This window comes from Pseudochaenichthys georgianus, unplaced genomic scaffold (assembly GCF_902827115.2).
Source record: "Pseudochaenichthys georgianus unplaced genomic scaffold, fPseGeo1.2 scaffold_413_arrow_ctg1, whole genome shotgun sequence".
In the NCBI taxonomy this organism is placed as follows: domain Eukaryota; kingdom Metazoa; phylum Chordata; class Actinopteri; order Perciformes; family Channichthyidae; genus Pseudochaenichthys; species Pseudochaenichthys georgianus.
Window position 1 is genome coordinate 17,407 of NW_027262978.1, and position 13,008 is coordinate 30,414.

The window sequence follows — 13,008 nt, forward strand, 5'->3', positions numbered from 1 at the left end:
CTTTTTCTAATGTATTTATAAGAAAAACATCTCCATTACAAGTCAAAGTACTGCATTGAGTATAGTACTTAACAAACTAAGGTACAACGAATCAAGTTCGATTACAAGGTGTAACACATATTTGGTTGACGTTTTATACTTTTTGCTTCATAGACTGTCAAACAGGGACCAAAGTTGCACCGTTTACACAAAAAAATGAGTCTGAAAACATGACGATTCATAAAAAGTTATTCATCTTTTATTTGTTCATGTTTATTCCAATTTAAAACTACAGGCTGCTAGTAAAAAAAGTCATATTGGAATGTTAGCAATGAAAAAGTTAAAACATTCGAATGTATTCATAAGAACACTTTTCTGCAGTTGGATCAAGTTTTATACAAATTTGCCAAATATTTTAATACACAACATAAGACATGACATCAGAAACTTTGGCACCTTAAAAGTGTTGGTACACAACTTAAAAAAAACAAGACAGAAACTATACACACTGCTCAATCGAGTACAAACAGTAAAAAGAGAGTATACAAAATATTACACGGCTTATTTGAATACTGGACTGCGATTGGTCAATTCGAACATTCCGTTGCTGCTTGGAAAAACACACCGTTGCTAAGGAGAACAGACCGTTGCTAAGGAGGCTCGAGGGACTGTGTGGAGTCATATTAATCCACAGAAAGTAGTCCGGTCAGCTGTGGACAACAAATATGAGTTTCCTCCCATCAGAAAACACGTGGAATAGTTTTTAAATATTATTTTTTTTCTTGGCAGACGCGATACGATCAATTTAAATCAATAAAAACATTTTTGCATCAATATTGTGAGTCAAGTCGTTGGTGTATTTATCACGTGGCCGTGTAATAGGCGGGATAATGTGCAGCGAGGCGTCATTAATGAAGAAAGTCAAGGAGATCACGACTTAAAGAGCTTATTTTACAAAGTTTACACTGGCTAATGTCACACTCATTCGTTCACTCGATTCCAACACCACACGTATAATACAGTAAAGCAAGGGAAGCCTCTATGCATGTACGGGTGAACATGCGCGGTGACACACACACATGCAGGATTTAAAGCACACGTTCAATAACTCCATATGGATTTCTCTCACAGATTTCAAGGCAGCGTGGTTTGTCTCCTCTCCGTCTGTCATGGCGGCAGAGGAGCAGGTGCTTACTGTGGAGGGTTTGTGGGTAAACGTGAGGACATGCAGAGAGTCTGCAGGGCGGATTATGAGACAGAAAAACATGCAGACTTAAGAGTCGCTGAGGCTTTTGATGGTGAGTCTTTTGGCATTCTGTGGTCATTTTGTACATGTTTTGTGTTTCTTTGCAGTCGTATTGTGACTTTTTGTATTCATTTTGAATCTTGGTAGTCATTTTGCATCCCTTGGAAGTTTTTTTTGTTGCTATTTGCATTTGTTTTCTGTTTCTGTATTTACGTTTATTTTCACTAATTGGTCTCATAATTGGCATTTTCAGGATTTGAGCATCATTTTGTAATTTATATATTTTTTTATATAAAATGTGGATAAATGTTGTTCTTGTTGTTATTTATTTTTTTCATTTTATGTCTCTTGATGTTTAGAGGTTGTTGTGGTCATTTTGAGTCTTTTTCTACACGTGTTGTGTTTCTTCGCAGTGATATTGTGTCTCTTTGTGGTCATGTTGCATCTCTTGGTAATTGTTTTGTTGCTATTTGTCGTTTTTTTGACACTTTTTCCTTTTTGTTTATTGTAAATTTGACTTAGCTTGAATCCAAAGTGACCTACAGTAATCCTTTTCACTAATTGGTCTCTTTATATAAATCATCTCTAGTAGTTTGAACCTCATATTTTCTTTTGTCTATTCTCTTCATATTTTGGTTGTTTTGTTCCTCTGAGTGTCTTTTTATTCATTTTGTGTCTCTTTTGTTGTTATTTTGTCCCCACGTTGGTTTTCTCCCTTTTTAAAGTCTCTTTGTGTGTCCCTGCAGATGTTTCTCCTCTCTCTTTATTTGCTTTGTGGCTCTTCTCAGTATTTCGGCCCCTGTAGTCCTTCAGTAATCCATGCATGCTGCAGGGTGTTGACATGCAGTCATCATGGGAACAGAGTGATGCTTCTCTCCACACCCACAATCCTCTGCTGCCTGCGTCAACAACCAGGGACTCCGCCTTCGTCATCGTCTTCATCATCTTCATCAGCATCATCAGACTTCCTCCCCTGATGTTTACGAGGCTCACAGATGGAGGGGTGTGGATTCTGATGTAGGAAATAGTCCCTGATGTCCACGTTTGCTGTGGCGTGGTCAGAAAGTGAGTGTGTGTGTATGTGTGTGTGTGTGTGTGTGTGTGTGTGTGTGTGTGTGTGTGTGTGTGTGTGTGTGTGTGTGTGTGTGTGTGTGTGTGTTGTTGTTTCACAGCTCGGTGTCTGCAGTCAGACAAAATATTACCCGGCTTAGGTGAATACTGGACTTGGAATTGGTCAATTTCAACATTCCGTTGTTGTCCGGAAAAACAGACCGTTGCTAAGGTTAGTTTATTTGTAATAGCACTTTTTAATGGCAATTCAAAGTGCTAAGGAAAAACAGACCGTTGCTAAGGAGAACAGACCGTTGATAAGGAGGCTCAAGGGGCTGTGTGCAATTATATCAATCCACAGAAAGTAGTCCGATCAGCTGTGGACTGCAACTATGAGTTTCCTATCCACGATACGATCAATTTAAATCAAATAATTTCGTGTCATTTTGATCTCCACGTTTGTTGTGGTCAGAAAGTGAGTTTGTGTGTGTGTGTGTTTGTGTGTGTGTGTTGTTGTTTCACAGCTCGGTGTCTGCAGTCTTGGTGGTGGTGTGACCGTTGGTGGGTGGGGGGGGTTGGTCTGGCTTTTCGGCCTCGGGGGTTTCTCCGTTGATGCTGGGTTTCTCCGGGGTTTCCTGAGGGGGGTTCAGGGGCGCCTCGGAGGCCAGAGTGTTCCCCTGGTTCTCCTGATCCGCCGGAAACGCTTCCTCCGCCTGCAGAGAAACAGAAACAATGCATCATGGGAGGGAAAGACACCTCAATACCTGGGGTCTGGATGTCTTTTAAAAAGCCAAGGAACTTAAACAGCAATTCTGACGACAATTTATTACCAGGGATTTACAGAATGTCCTTTCTTTTAAAAGTTTAAAGCTTCTTTTGAGGCTTTAAACTTTTGTTTTGTTTACATCATCCAGTTGCATCTATTCCGTTAGTCTGATATTACATTTAGGCTGATAATAAAGTAAAACAGCTGCTTACGGCTCCATGTTGAATCACTGATGAATAATAAGCAGAATAAAGCAGCGAGCATGGAGGGGTGTTTGGATAGCGCTCTCTCTCTCTGTCTGTATTCTCTCTGAACGCTGGCCAGAAACTTTCTCTGATTCAAACGTTGGCAGTATTTGATCCCCGAGGAAGGAAAGGGTTCTGTTTTGATTTCAGATGCAAGGAAACATAAACCGGACTGAGAAAAAAATCCATGCATACCGTTAGTGAGTGTTCAACGTGACTGCAGAAACATGTGAAACACGCACAGGTCATACTGTCAGTGTTAAAAAAAGCCACAGATTCCAATATTGACTTTCAGTAGTTATCACGAACAATGTGCTGGAGCGCTAGCCAATAGCAGAGTGAGTGTTCCATAGTGATGTCACAAATGGCTCTAACAAAGCTTTAATGTTCATAAACCTCTTTTCACCCTCTGTCTGAAACCAGAGCCCAGTCTGCTCTGATTGGTAAACGGGCCGGCTCTGTCGTGATTGGTCAACAGCTTAGAGATGTCCCGCCCATTAGCCTATCATGTACTGTGATGGAAACTTCTGAAGCAATGGAGACTCAGAGAGACACGGGGAGAGCAGGAACTTTGATGGCAAACACTGACGGTTTATTTGGAGCTTCGGCCGGAGAATTCACAAAAAGATCTGTGTTCAAGATCTCTACCCCAGACCCGTGTATTTAGCTCAGAGAGAATAATCAACATTGTCTATAACAAGATAAAGCACTATAACCTCTATCAGCTGACGCCAACAGGCAGGAACAGGGAGACAACATACTGAGAGCAGCCTGAGGTGCAGCCTGAGCTCAGTCAGGGCAGACTGATCAACTGGGTCAGAGGTATGCCTATAGGAAAATATGTCCCCAACACGCACAATGTGTTGAAGCGCTAGCCAATAGCAGAGCGAGTGTTACGTAGTGATGTCTCACCAGCCTGACTCCCTTGCCGCTGGTCCTGCGGGGGCACTTCAGGTACCCCACAGTGATGGCGACGGCGGCGAGCAGACCGCTGACCAGGATCCCCACAAACACCGAGGACCCGGACGAGGAGGGGGTCTCTATCTTTGTGACTCCCAGCTGCAGAAAAGAAGATTGTGGTCAGAGAAAATACAGTATGTGATTGAATTCAAAACCGTGCATCCATTATAAGACATTATTACACGGCTTTGTTGAATACTCCATTCTGATTGGTAAATTTGAACATTCGAGAGGTCTGCACATTTTACTACGGAGAGCAGACCGTTGCTAAGGAGAGCAGGCTGTTGCTAAGGAGAGCAGACTGTTGCTAAGGAGAGACAACTGTTGCTAGGAGAGCAGACTGTTGCTAAGGAGAGCAGACTGTTGCTAAGGAGAGCAGACTGTTACTAAGGAGAGCAGACTGTTGCTAAGGAGAGCAGACCGTTGCTACGGAGAGCAGACTGTTGGTAAGGAGAGCAGACTGTGGCTAAGGAGAGCCGACTGTTGCTAAGGAGAGCAGACTGTTACTAAGGAGAGCAGACCGTTGCTAAGGAGAGCAGGCCAATGCTAAGGAGGATAAAGGGACTATGTACAGTCATATCAATCCACAGAAAGAAGTCTGGTCGATTTAGCGTCAGCTGTGGACAACAAACATTAGCTTTCCTCAATCAAAAGACACTTTTTGAATATTTATTTTTATATTTGTGGAGAGCAAAATACTCTGGATTCATGATGGCTAAACGGTCCCCTGTAAAGAGAAGGAAAGAGGTGACACAATTACCTGATTCTGTATAGAGTTATTAGGAACCGTGGATGAATTTAGTGAAACAAATCATGGTTACTTGAACCTATATCACAAGACTATAACACCTGCCATCATCTCACCTTTTCTTTCAAGTGTTCGCTCTTCAGGGCGTCGGCCAGCGTAGCCAGGTCAGCTGCAGGGAGGAGAATATCATAAATATATATCAGTACTTTAGAAATCAGATCCATGTAAACCAGGGGTGTCCAAACTACGCCCATTTTGAAACGGCCCCCAGCTAATAAAAAAAGTATAATTAAATATGGTCCACAAATGAAACTTGTGCTTGTCATATATCATACTTCTGAAATATATATGTAAACATATATTACACAGTATTCATGTGTTAATAAGTTCACTTTTCAAGTAAATTCAGTCAATTACATTTGGAAACATTTTCAAACAAATCTTAGTTGAACAAAAGAAGCCCAATAACTTATTTACATTACAAGCTTTAAATCTACCCTTCCTATTTCCTCTTTTTCAAAAGCAATCTGAGATTTCTGTTTTAAGCAATGAGCTGTGATGTAGGCTGTTGTGTTTATTGGAGCATTTTCAAGTATCAAGCATGCACCTACACTTGATTAATTTTGCTCACTTATAACTTCACTGATAAGACGATATACGTCCCGTGATCGGCCCAGACCTTCGTATATTTTCCTGTGTGTGGCCCTCACTGAAAAAAGTTTGGGCACCCCTGATGTAAACTGTGCATGTCTGTGTTGTGCATGTCTTCTCACCGTCTTCACTGGACACCAGCGCTGTGTTGCCCTCCTGGAAGATTTTGAGGTCACAGTTGTCTTTGCGGCACCAGCCTGCAGGGTTCTCCTGGATGATGCGCTTTGTTGTTTCCTGCAGAAAAAAAGCATTTTTAAAGTCAAAGAGAAATAAGCCAATACAGTACATGCCGTGCTGCGTCACAACAGCAGTCTGACACATATGAGAATGAAAGCAGTGACATCATGATTCTCACAGTGCAAACTAGAAACATATGTTTTTATTTGAGCTGTGAACATGGTAGCCAGAGTTAAAGAAATGTAAGGCACATTTTAAGTGTAAAACTTTCGCTGTAATGATCTACGACGAGACGCTAGCGTGAGAGGTGTTACGTTGAATATATACTTATAATAATAGATGTTCCAAATTGTTTTCGAAGTATAGCTAGTAAGTCCCAAAAAAAATGTATTCATTCCAATGTCAATAATAAATAAATAAATAAAATATCAGAATCCGAAATCCTTTATTAGTCCCACAGCGGGGACATTTACAAATACATTTAATTAATTAATTAAATGGTTTAACAGTTTCAAAAGACCTGCGGGGACAATGTATGCATATTTTGAAAAAACATGACCTTCCTGATTGTGGCTTTGTAAGCATTTACTTACAACTTAAAAAACCTGAACAGATTTCACATCCGTGCAAAACTTCCTGCACTTCATTTATCTCCTCTGCTTCATCACTGCAGCCAAAAATCCAATGTGTGTGTTTTCCTGAGTTTTCCCCCGTTGACCATCAGTGTACGTACTGTACATGAGTAATGGAGACGAAATGCAGATGGATGGAAAACTCTCTGACCACACCTTCTTCTTCTCTCCACCTTGACCCCCAACTATGACATCACTGCGTTACACAACTTTGCAACATGGGAACTCTCAGTGCTCTCAGAGGATTACAAAAATCCTCCTTCCTCCGTCAGAAAGGAGGAGAAACACTCCTTTCTGCATCTGTGGGACCGTCACATGTTCCTCCAGCAATCCTGCATGATGTAGTGTCTGTACTTTAAAGAGTCCTCTCCTGCTGATGTTCAGCTGTATATCAGTATGTAGTGTTTCTACTTTAAAGAGTCCTCTCCTGCTGATGTTCAGCTGTATATCAGTATGTAGTGTCTCTACTTTAAAGAGTCCTCTCCTGCTGATGTTCAGGTGTATATCAGTAGGTAGTGTCTCTACTTTAAAGAGTCCTCTCCTGCTGATGTTCAGGTGTATATCAGTATGTAGTGTCTCTACTTTAAAGAGTCCTCTCCTGCTGATGTTCAGGTGTATATCAGTATGTAGTGTCTCTACTTTAAAGAGTCCTCTCCTGCTGACGTTCAGGTGTATATCAGTATGTAGTGTCTCTACTTTAAAGAGTCCTCTCCTGCTGATGTTCAGGTGTATATCAGTATGTAGTGTCTCTACTTTAAAGAGTCCTCTCCTGCTGATGTTCAGGTGTATATCAGTATGTAGTGTCTCTACTTTAAAGAGTCCTCTCCTGCTGATGTTCAGGTGTATATCAGCATGTAGTGTCTCTACTTTAAAGAGTCCTCTCCTGCTGATGTTCAGGTGTATATCAGTATGTAGTGTCTCTACTTTAAAGAGTACTCTCCTGCTGATGTTCAGGTGTATATCAGTATGTAGTGTCTCTACTTTAAAGAGTCCTCTCCTGCTGATGTTCAGGTGTATATCAGTATGTAGTGTCTCTACTTTAAAGAGTCCTCTCCTGCTGATGTTCAGGTGTATATCAGTATGTAGTGTCTCTACTTTAAAGAGTCCTCTCCTGCTGATGTTCAGGTGTATATCAGTTTGTAGTGTCTCTACTTTAAAGAGTCCTCTCCTGCTGATGTTCAGGTGTATATCAGTATGTAGTGTCTCTACTTTAAAGAGTCCTCTCCTGCTGATGTTCAGGTGTATATCAGTATGTAGTGTCTCTACTTTAAAGAGTCCTCTCCAGCTGATGTTCAGGTGTATATCAGTATATAGTGTCTCTACTTTAAAGAGTCCTCTCCTGCTGATGTTCAGGTGTATATCAGTATATAGTGTCTCTACTTAAAGAGTCCTCTCCTGCTGATGTTCAGGTGTATATCAGTATGTAGTGTCTCTACTTTAAAGAGTCCTCTCCTGCTGATGTTCAGGTGTATCAGTATAGCGTCTCTTTTCACCCTCTGTCTGAAACCAGAGCCCAGTCTGCTCTGATTGGTTAGCTGGTCGGCTCTGTTATGATTGGTCAACCACTTAGGGAGGTCCCGCCCTAAGATCACATATATCATGTGTTGGAGCGGGGATTTTATCCTTTGCAGACCATTTACATGCACTAAAACATATAACACACTAGAGGAGATGGAACACCACAAAAAGCAGAATATAACACATAAAATAAAAACGGTTAAGCCCCCACACCCTGGATGTCCCCTCCTCTAAAGACCCCGGAGAGGAAACTCCTCGTTGTGTCCGGCCTGTCTGAAGACTTACGCCTGAGGAATGTCTCATATGTCTCAGCACCATATTTCCTACTGTAGCTCTTTTCAAAACACATCCATCCTCGCCCTCTGAGTGGAGGAAGCCCCTTCCTCTGGACCCCAGTGTGTGTAGATAAAGCTTTATATATATATTCTATTTTTACAGTGACATTGTAGAGTGGGAGGTAAAGGAGATTGAACTGATACTCACACAATCGGTTGTGGACAAGAAGACCTTCACTGCGTTGCTCTCAGAAATGTCTTCTTTCCCGGACACACGCCACACCCGGCTGTGGAGACACGAACGGGTTTAATACAAACGATGCCATGTTCTTCAAAAATACACAACATTATAAAGTACCAAAACCTACACTGATGACAAAACGTAGAAAATCAACAAACCAAAAAGAGACAACGATTATTTTTACATTTCAAGCAAAACTTATCGTATTTACATGGACCTTAACATGTTCTACTGTTATGAGCAATACACACATTACTTTTAGAATGTATTATTGATATTACTGGCTGCTACTTCGATCCTTTTATCTGGGTACTTACTTCTTTATAGTGCTGCTACTCAATCTCTACCATGAAGTGTCCATATTTCATTTGAATTTGAACAATGTGTGCTCGTCTCTTTATTATTTCAACCTTTTATCTGCACTGTCCCCTTTGTTGCAACACCGTAAAGGGATTTCTGATTCCATATTTCACAAACAAAGACAGACACACAGCTTTCCTTCAAAACTAAATATTCGGGGCGTGTCACATAATAATAATACATTTTATTTCTATAGCGCTTTTCTTGAACCCAAAGACGCTTTACATTTGGGAGGGAGGGTAGAACAAACAAAAGCTTATGGATAGAGAGTTGAAGAGGTGGGTTTTTGAGGCGGGACTGGAACAGGGTGAGGGGACTCAGACTCACGGAGGTCTTGGGGGAGGGAGGTCCAGAGCTTCGGGGCTGCCACAGAGAAGGCTCTGTCCCCGAAGCTCTGGAGTTTGGCCCTGGGGATGGAAAGCAAACCGGCTGAGGTGGATCTGAGGGACCGGGGTGGTTGGTAGAGGGTGAGGAGGGTCAGTGAGGTAGGGGGGGGGGGGGAGATGGTGGAGGGCTTTGAAAGTGAGGACCAGGAGTTTGTAGTTGGATGCGGTGAGAAACGGGGAGCCTTTGAGGACCGGGGTGATGTGATGCCATAATTTGGTGTGGGTGGGGAGTCTGGCGGCTTGCGTTCTGGACACGCTGGAGTCTATTGAGGGATGTAGTGCTGATTGCCGTAGAGGAGGGAGTTGCAATAGTCAAGGGCGGGAGGAGACATGACGCCATTGGGCCAATAAGGACTATTTTCAATGGACAACGTTGGGAAAAAGAGTTGTTGAAGATCAGAAGATAATTGTTTTTGTGGTAAATATCTTTCTAGCATGAACACTTAAAACGGGAATTTAAAAAAAGCAGATTTTATACCCAGAAGCTAAGCCAGTGTGCTTCACAGAAAGTATGTAGTATAAACATATATTGAAAATGTTGTTGGTGGGAGGAATGTCTTCTTGTTGTCTTGTGAAAAATGTCTAGAATAACTGTTTATTCCGTGCCATTAAAACGGATTGGCTCTCCTAAAGTTTATAAATGTTTCCGGGGCTTAACTAAATATCGCCGTGGTGCAGGAAACACATTTTTCCTGTGATTGCAGAATAGTTTTGGTTAGATGTGAAACTGTTTGAGTTGGTTTCCTTCCATGTGAAGTATTTGGACATGATGCTGCAGGGAAGTTACAATCCTTCTTATCCTCTGATTTATGTGAGAAGTAGAAAGTACAGGTATTTGTGTTCCACATGTAAGAAGTAGAAAGTACAGGTATTTGAGTTCAACATGTAAGAAGTAGAAAGTACAGGTATTTGTGTTCAACATGTAAGAAGTAGAAAGTACAGGTATTTGTGTTCAACATGTAAGAAGTGAAAGTACAGCTATTTGAGTTCAACATGTAAGAAGTAGAAAGTACAGGTATTCGAGTTCAACATGTAAGAAGTAGAAAGTACAGGTTATTTGAGTTCAACATGTGAGAAGTAGAAAGTACAGGTATTTGGTTTCAACATGTAGAAGTAGAAAGTACAGGTATTTGAGTTCAACAGTAGAAGTAGAAAGTACAGGTATTTGAGTTCAACATGTAAGAAGTAGAAAGTACAGGTATTCGAGTTCAACATGTAAGAAGTAGAAAGTACAGGTATTTGAGTTCAACATGTAAGAAGTAGAAAGTACAGGTATTTGATTCAACATGTAAGAAGAAGTCAAAGTAAAAACTCGTCAGAAAAATAAAGTAGTGGAGTAAAGTACTGATAACAGAAAAATGTACTTCGGTACAGTAACTAAGTATTTGTACTCCACTACTTCCCACCTCTGAGCATTAGTAATCTCCGAGCTTTGTAGAAAATATACAGAATTCAAACAATGAAAAAAAAAGCAGTTTGCCATGGGTCTTTAATCAAGTTTCCTTCTTGCATCCTAGCAGGTACTCACCACCACCGTCCTCCCCGTGTTTGGGTGCGTCTTCCGGGGTGGTGTTCTTCATTACGTCGGGGGCGCAGTGGTCCTGAGGTTGCTCCACTCGGTACTTTATCAACTGCATCCACAGAAATGATGGTGGCTGGGAATGTTTGATCTCCAAGAGCAGCAGTAGGAAGAGTTTTACCGTCGGCAGCGACAGTGATAGCATCCCCAGATACTGGAGAGGTGGAGGCAGCGGGGGCTTCTGCAGGTGTCGCTAAAAACACAACGCAATGGCTTTATATTTAGAAGACAAGTACAAATACTACTGACTATCAGGTCTAAAACCACCAGACTCAGGGACAGTTTCATCCATTTACGACCTGAACTTTTGGAAAGAACATCCATAACAGTAATTGTTTGCATCTTGCATATATTTTATCTATATATCATATTCCATTTACTTGTATATAGACTCTTCTTGCACTATTTCTATTTTATTTGTATTTACTTGCACTCATTTATCTGTTTTATTTGTTGCATGTCCGATATACATGTAGCACTGTTGGAGGAGCCTGTGACCTTAGTTTTTCATTGACATATCTACACTGTAGCTACCAGTGGCGTAACACTGTTGTGATTGGCCCTGGGGCAAATATTGTTTTGGGCCCCCCCCCCCCCATCGCCCCAAACATAAGCGCACGCTGATGTGCTCACACACGCACGGACACACACAACCACTCATAAGCGCCACATGTAGGCTATCAACAACAGCCTAACCCGATCACTTGATCCACCCCTCCCTACTCCTAACTTTCTCATAATATAAAATAAACCCCGTTAATGCCGCTCCCCCCCACAGCCTTTCAAATGAAATCCTCGAGGATACAGAATTAATTTAAGGGTTAAAGATGTTTACTATACGGAAACTCCTTGCCAGAATTAACACAAACTCGAAAACGTATAACATATTGAGGTTGATTCAATCCAAAACTACAGAATAATGTAAGAGGCAGATTCCCTCAGGGGTCAATGTCTGTAATTTCACCTGGTTACAAAACTGACAATTTAGATGTTTGGTCCCTTCCTTACGATATTGATCAGATGACAATTTCTCAAAGTCACTTACCAGTGTTGATGACTGTGGTAACAATAGGTGCTTCTGTTGTTGCATCCTCACACTTCACCTCACCTGCAAGTAGGGAGACAGAGAGAGAGATAATAAAAAGAAGAAAAACGTTCATCTGATGAATAAATTCTCTTCAATTCATGCAAAATGTCAAGTTCTGGTCCGCAAATTAAATATTCAAGCCCCTTTAAACAAACACGATGATGCTGTGTGAAAGAAAACTCAAACGACAGATTGAGACCATAAACTCTTCAGGAAAATTTACGAGGTAATAAATAGAGGGAGAAATAGGCACATTTCTCATAGACTTCTATACAATATGAGTTCATAAACCAAGAGAGAAGTAGGCACATTTTCTCATAGACTTCTATACAATGAGGTAGTTCATCAAGACAGAAGTAGGCACATTTTCTTATAGATCCAAGATAATAAATCAAGAGAGAAGTAGGCTAATTTATTTATTAACGTCTATACAATCTGAGGTAGTAAATCGAGAGATAAGTAGTAACACTTTCTCAAAGACTTCTATACAATCTGAGGTAGTAAATACAAGAGAAGTAGAACCATTTTCTCATAGACTTCTTTACAATCCAAGATATAGATGAAGAGAGAAGTAGGCACATTTTCTCAGAGACTTATATACAATCTGAGGTAATACATCAAGAGAGAAGTAGGCTAACTTTCTTATAGACTTCTTTACAATCTGAGGTAGTAAATAGAGAGATAAGTAGTAACACTTTCTCAAAGACTTCTATACAATCTGAGGTAATACATCAAGAGAGAAGTAGGCTAACTTTCTTATAGACTTCTATACAATCTAAGTTCATAAACCAAGAGAGAAGTAGGCTTATTTTCTTATAGACTTCTTTACAATTTGAGGTAGTAAATACAAGAGAAGTAGAACCATTTTCTCATAGACTTCTTTACAATCCAAGATATAGATGAAGAGAGAAGTAAGCACATTTTCTCAAAGACTTCTATACAATCTGAGGTAGTTCATCAAGACAGAAGTAGGCAAATTGTCTTATAGATCCAAGATAATAAATCAAGAGAGAAGTAGGCTAATTTATTTATTAACGTCTATACAATCTGAGGTAGTAAATCGAGAGATAAGTAGTAACACTTTCTCAAAGACTTCTATACAATCTGA

At 40.7% G+C, this 13,008-nt stretch overlaps 1 protein-coding gene across 1 annotated transcript in view; it reads right to left on the reverse strand.

Annotated features, from left to right (window-relative positions):
• Positions 1-222: 222 nt before the first annotated feature.
• Positions 223-13,008, reverse strand: part of cd34 (CD34 molecule) — a 26,364-nt gene continuing 13,578 nt past the window's right edge. The window contains exons 2-8 of the mRNA XM_034078339.2: positions 11,859-11,921; positions 10,763-11,006; positions 8,456-8,534; positions 5,768-5,879; positions 5,111-5,163; positions 4,199-4,345; positions 223-2,988 (exon numbers count right to left, since the gene is read on the reverse strand). Of these exons, the coding sequence (XP_033934230.1) occupies positions 2,794-2,988; positions 4,199-4,345; positions 5,111-5,163; positions 5,768-5,879; positions 8,456-8,534; positions 10,763-11,006; positions 11,859-11,921 (893 nt within the window). The 3' untranslated portion in view covers positions 223-2,793. The remainder of the gene's footprint in view (positions 2,989-4,198; positions 4,346-5,110; positions 5,164-5,767; positions 5,880-8,455; positions 8,535-10,762; positions 11,007-11,858; positions 11,922-13,008) is intronic.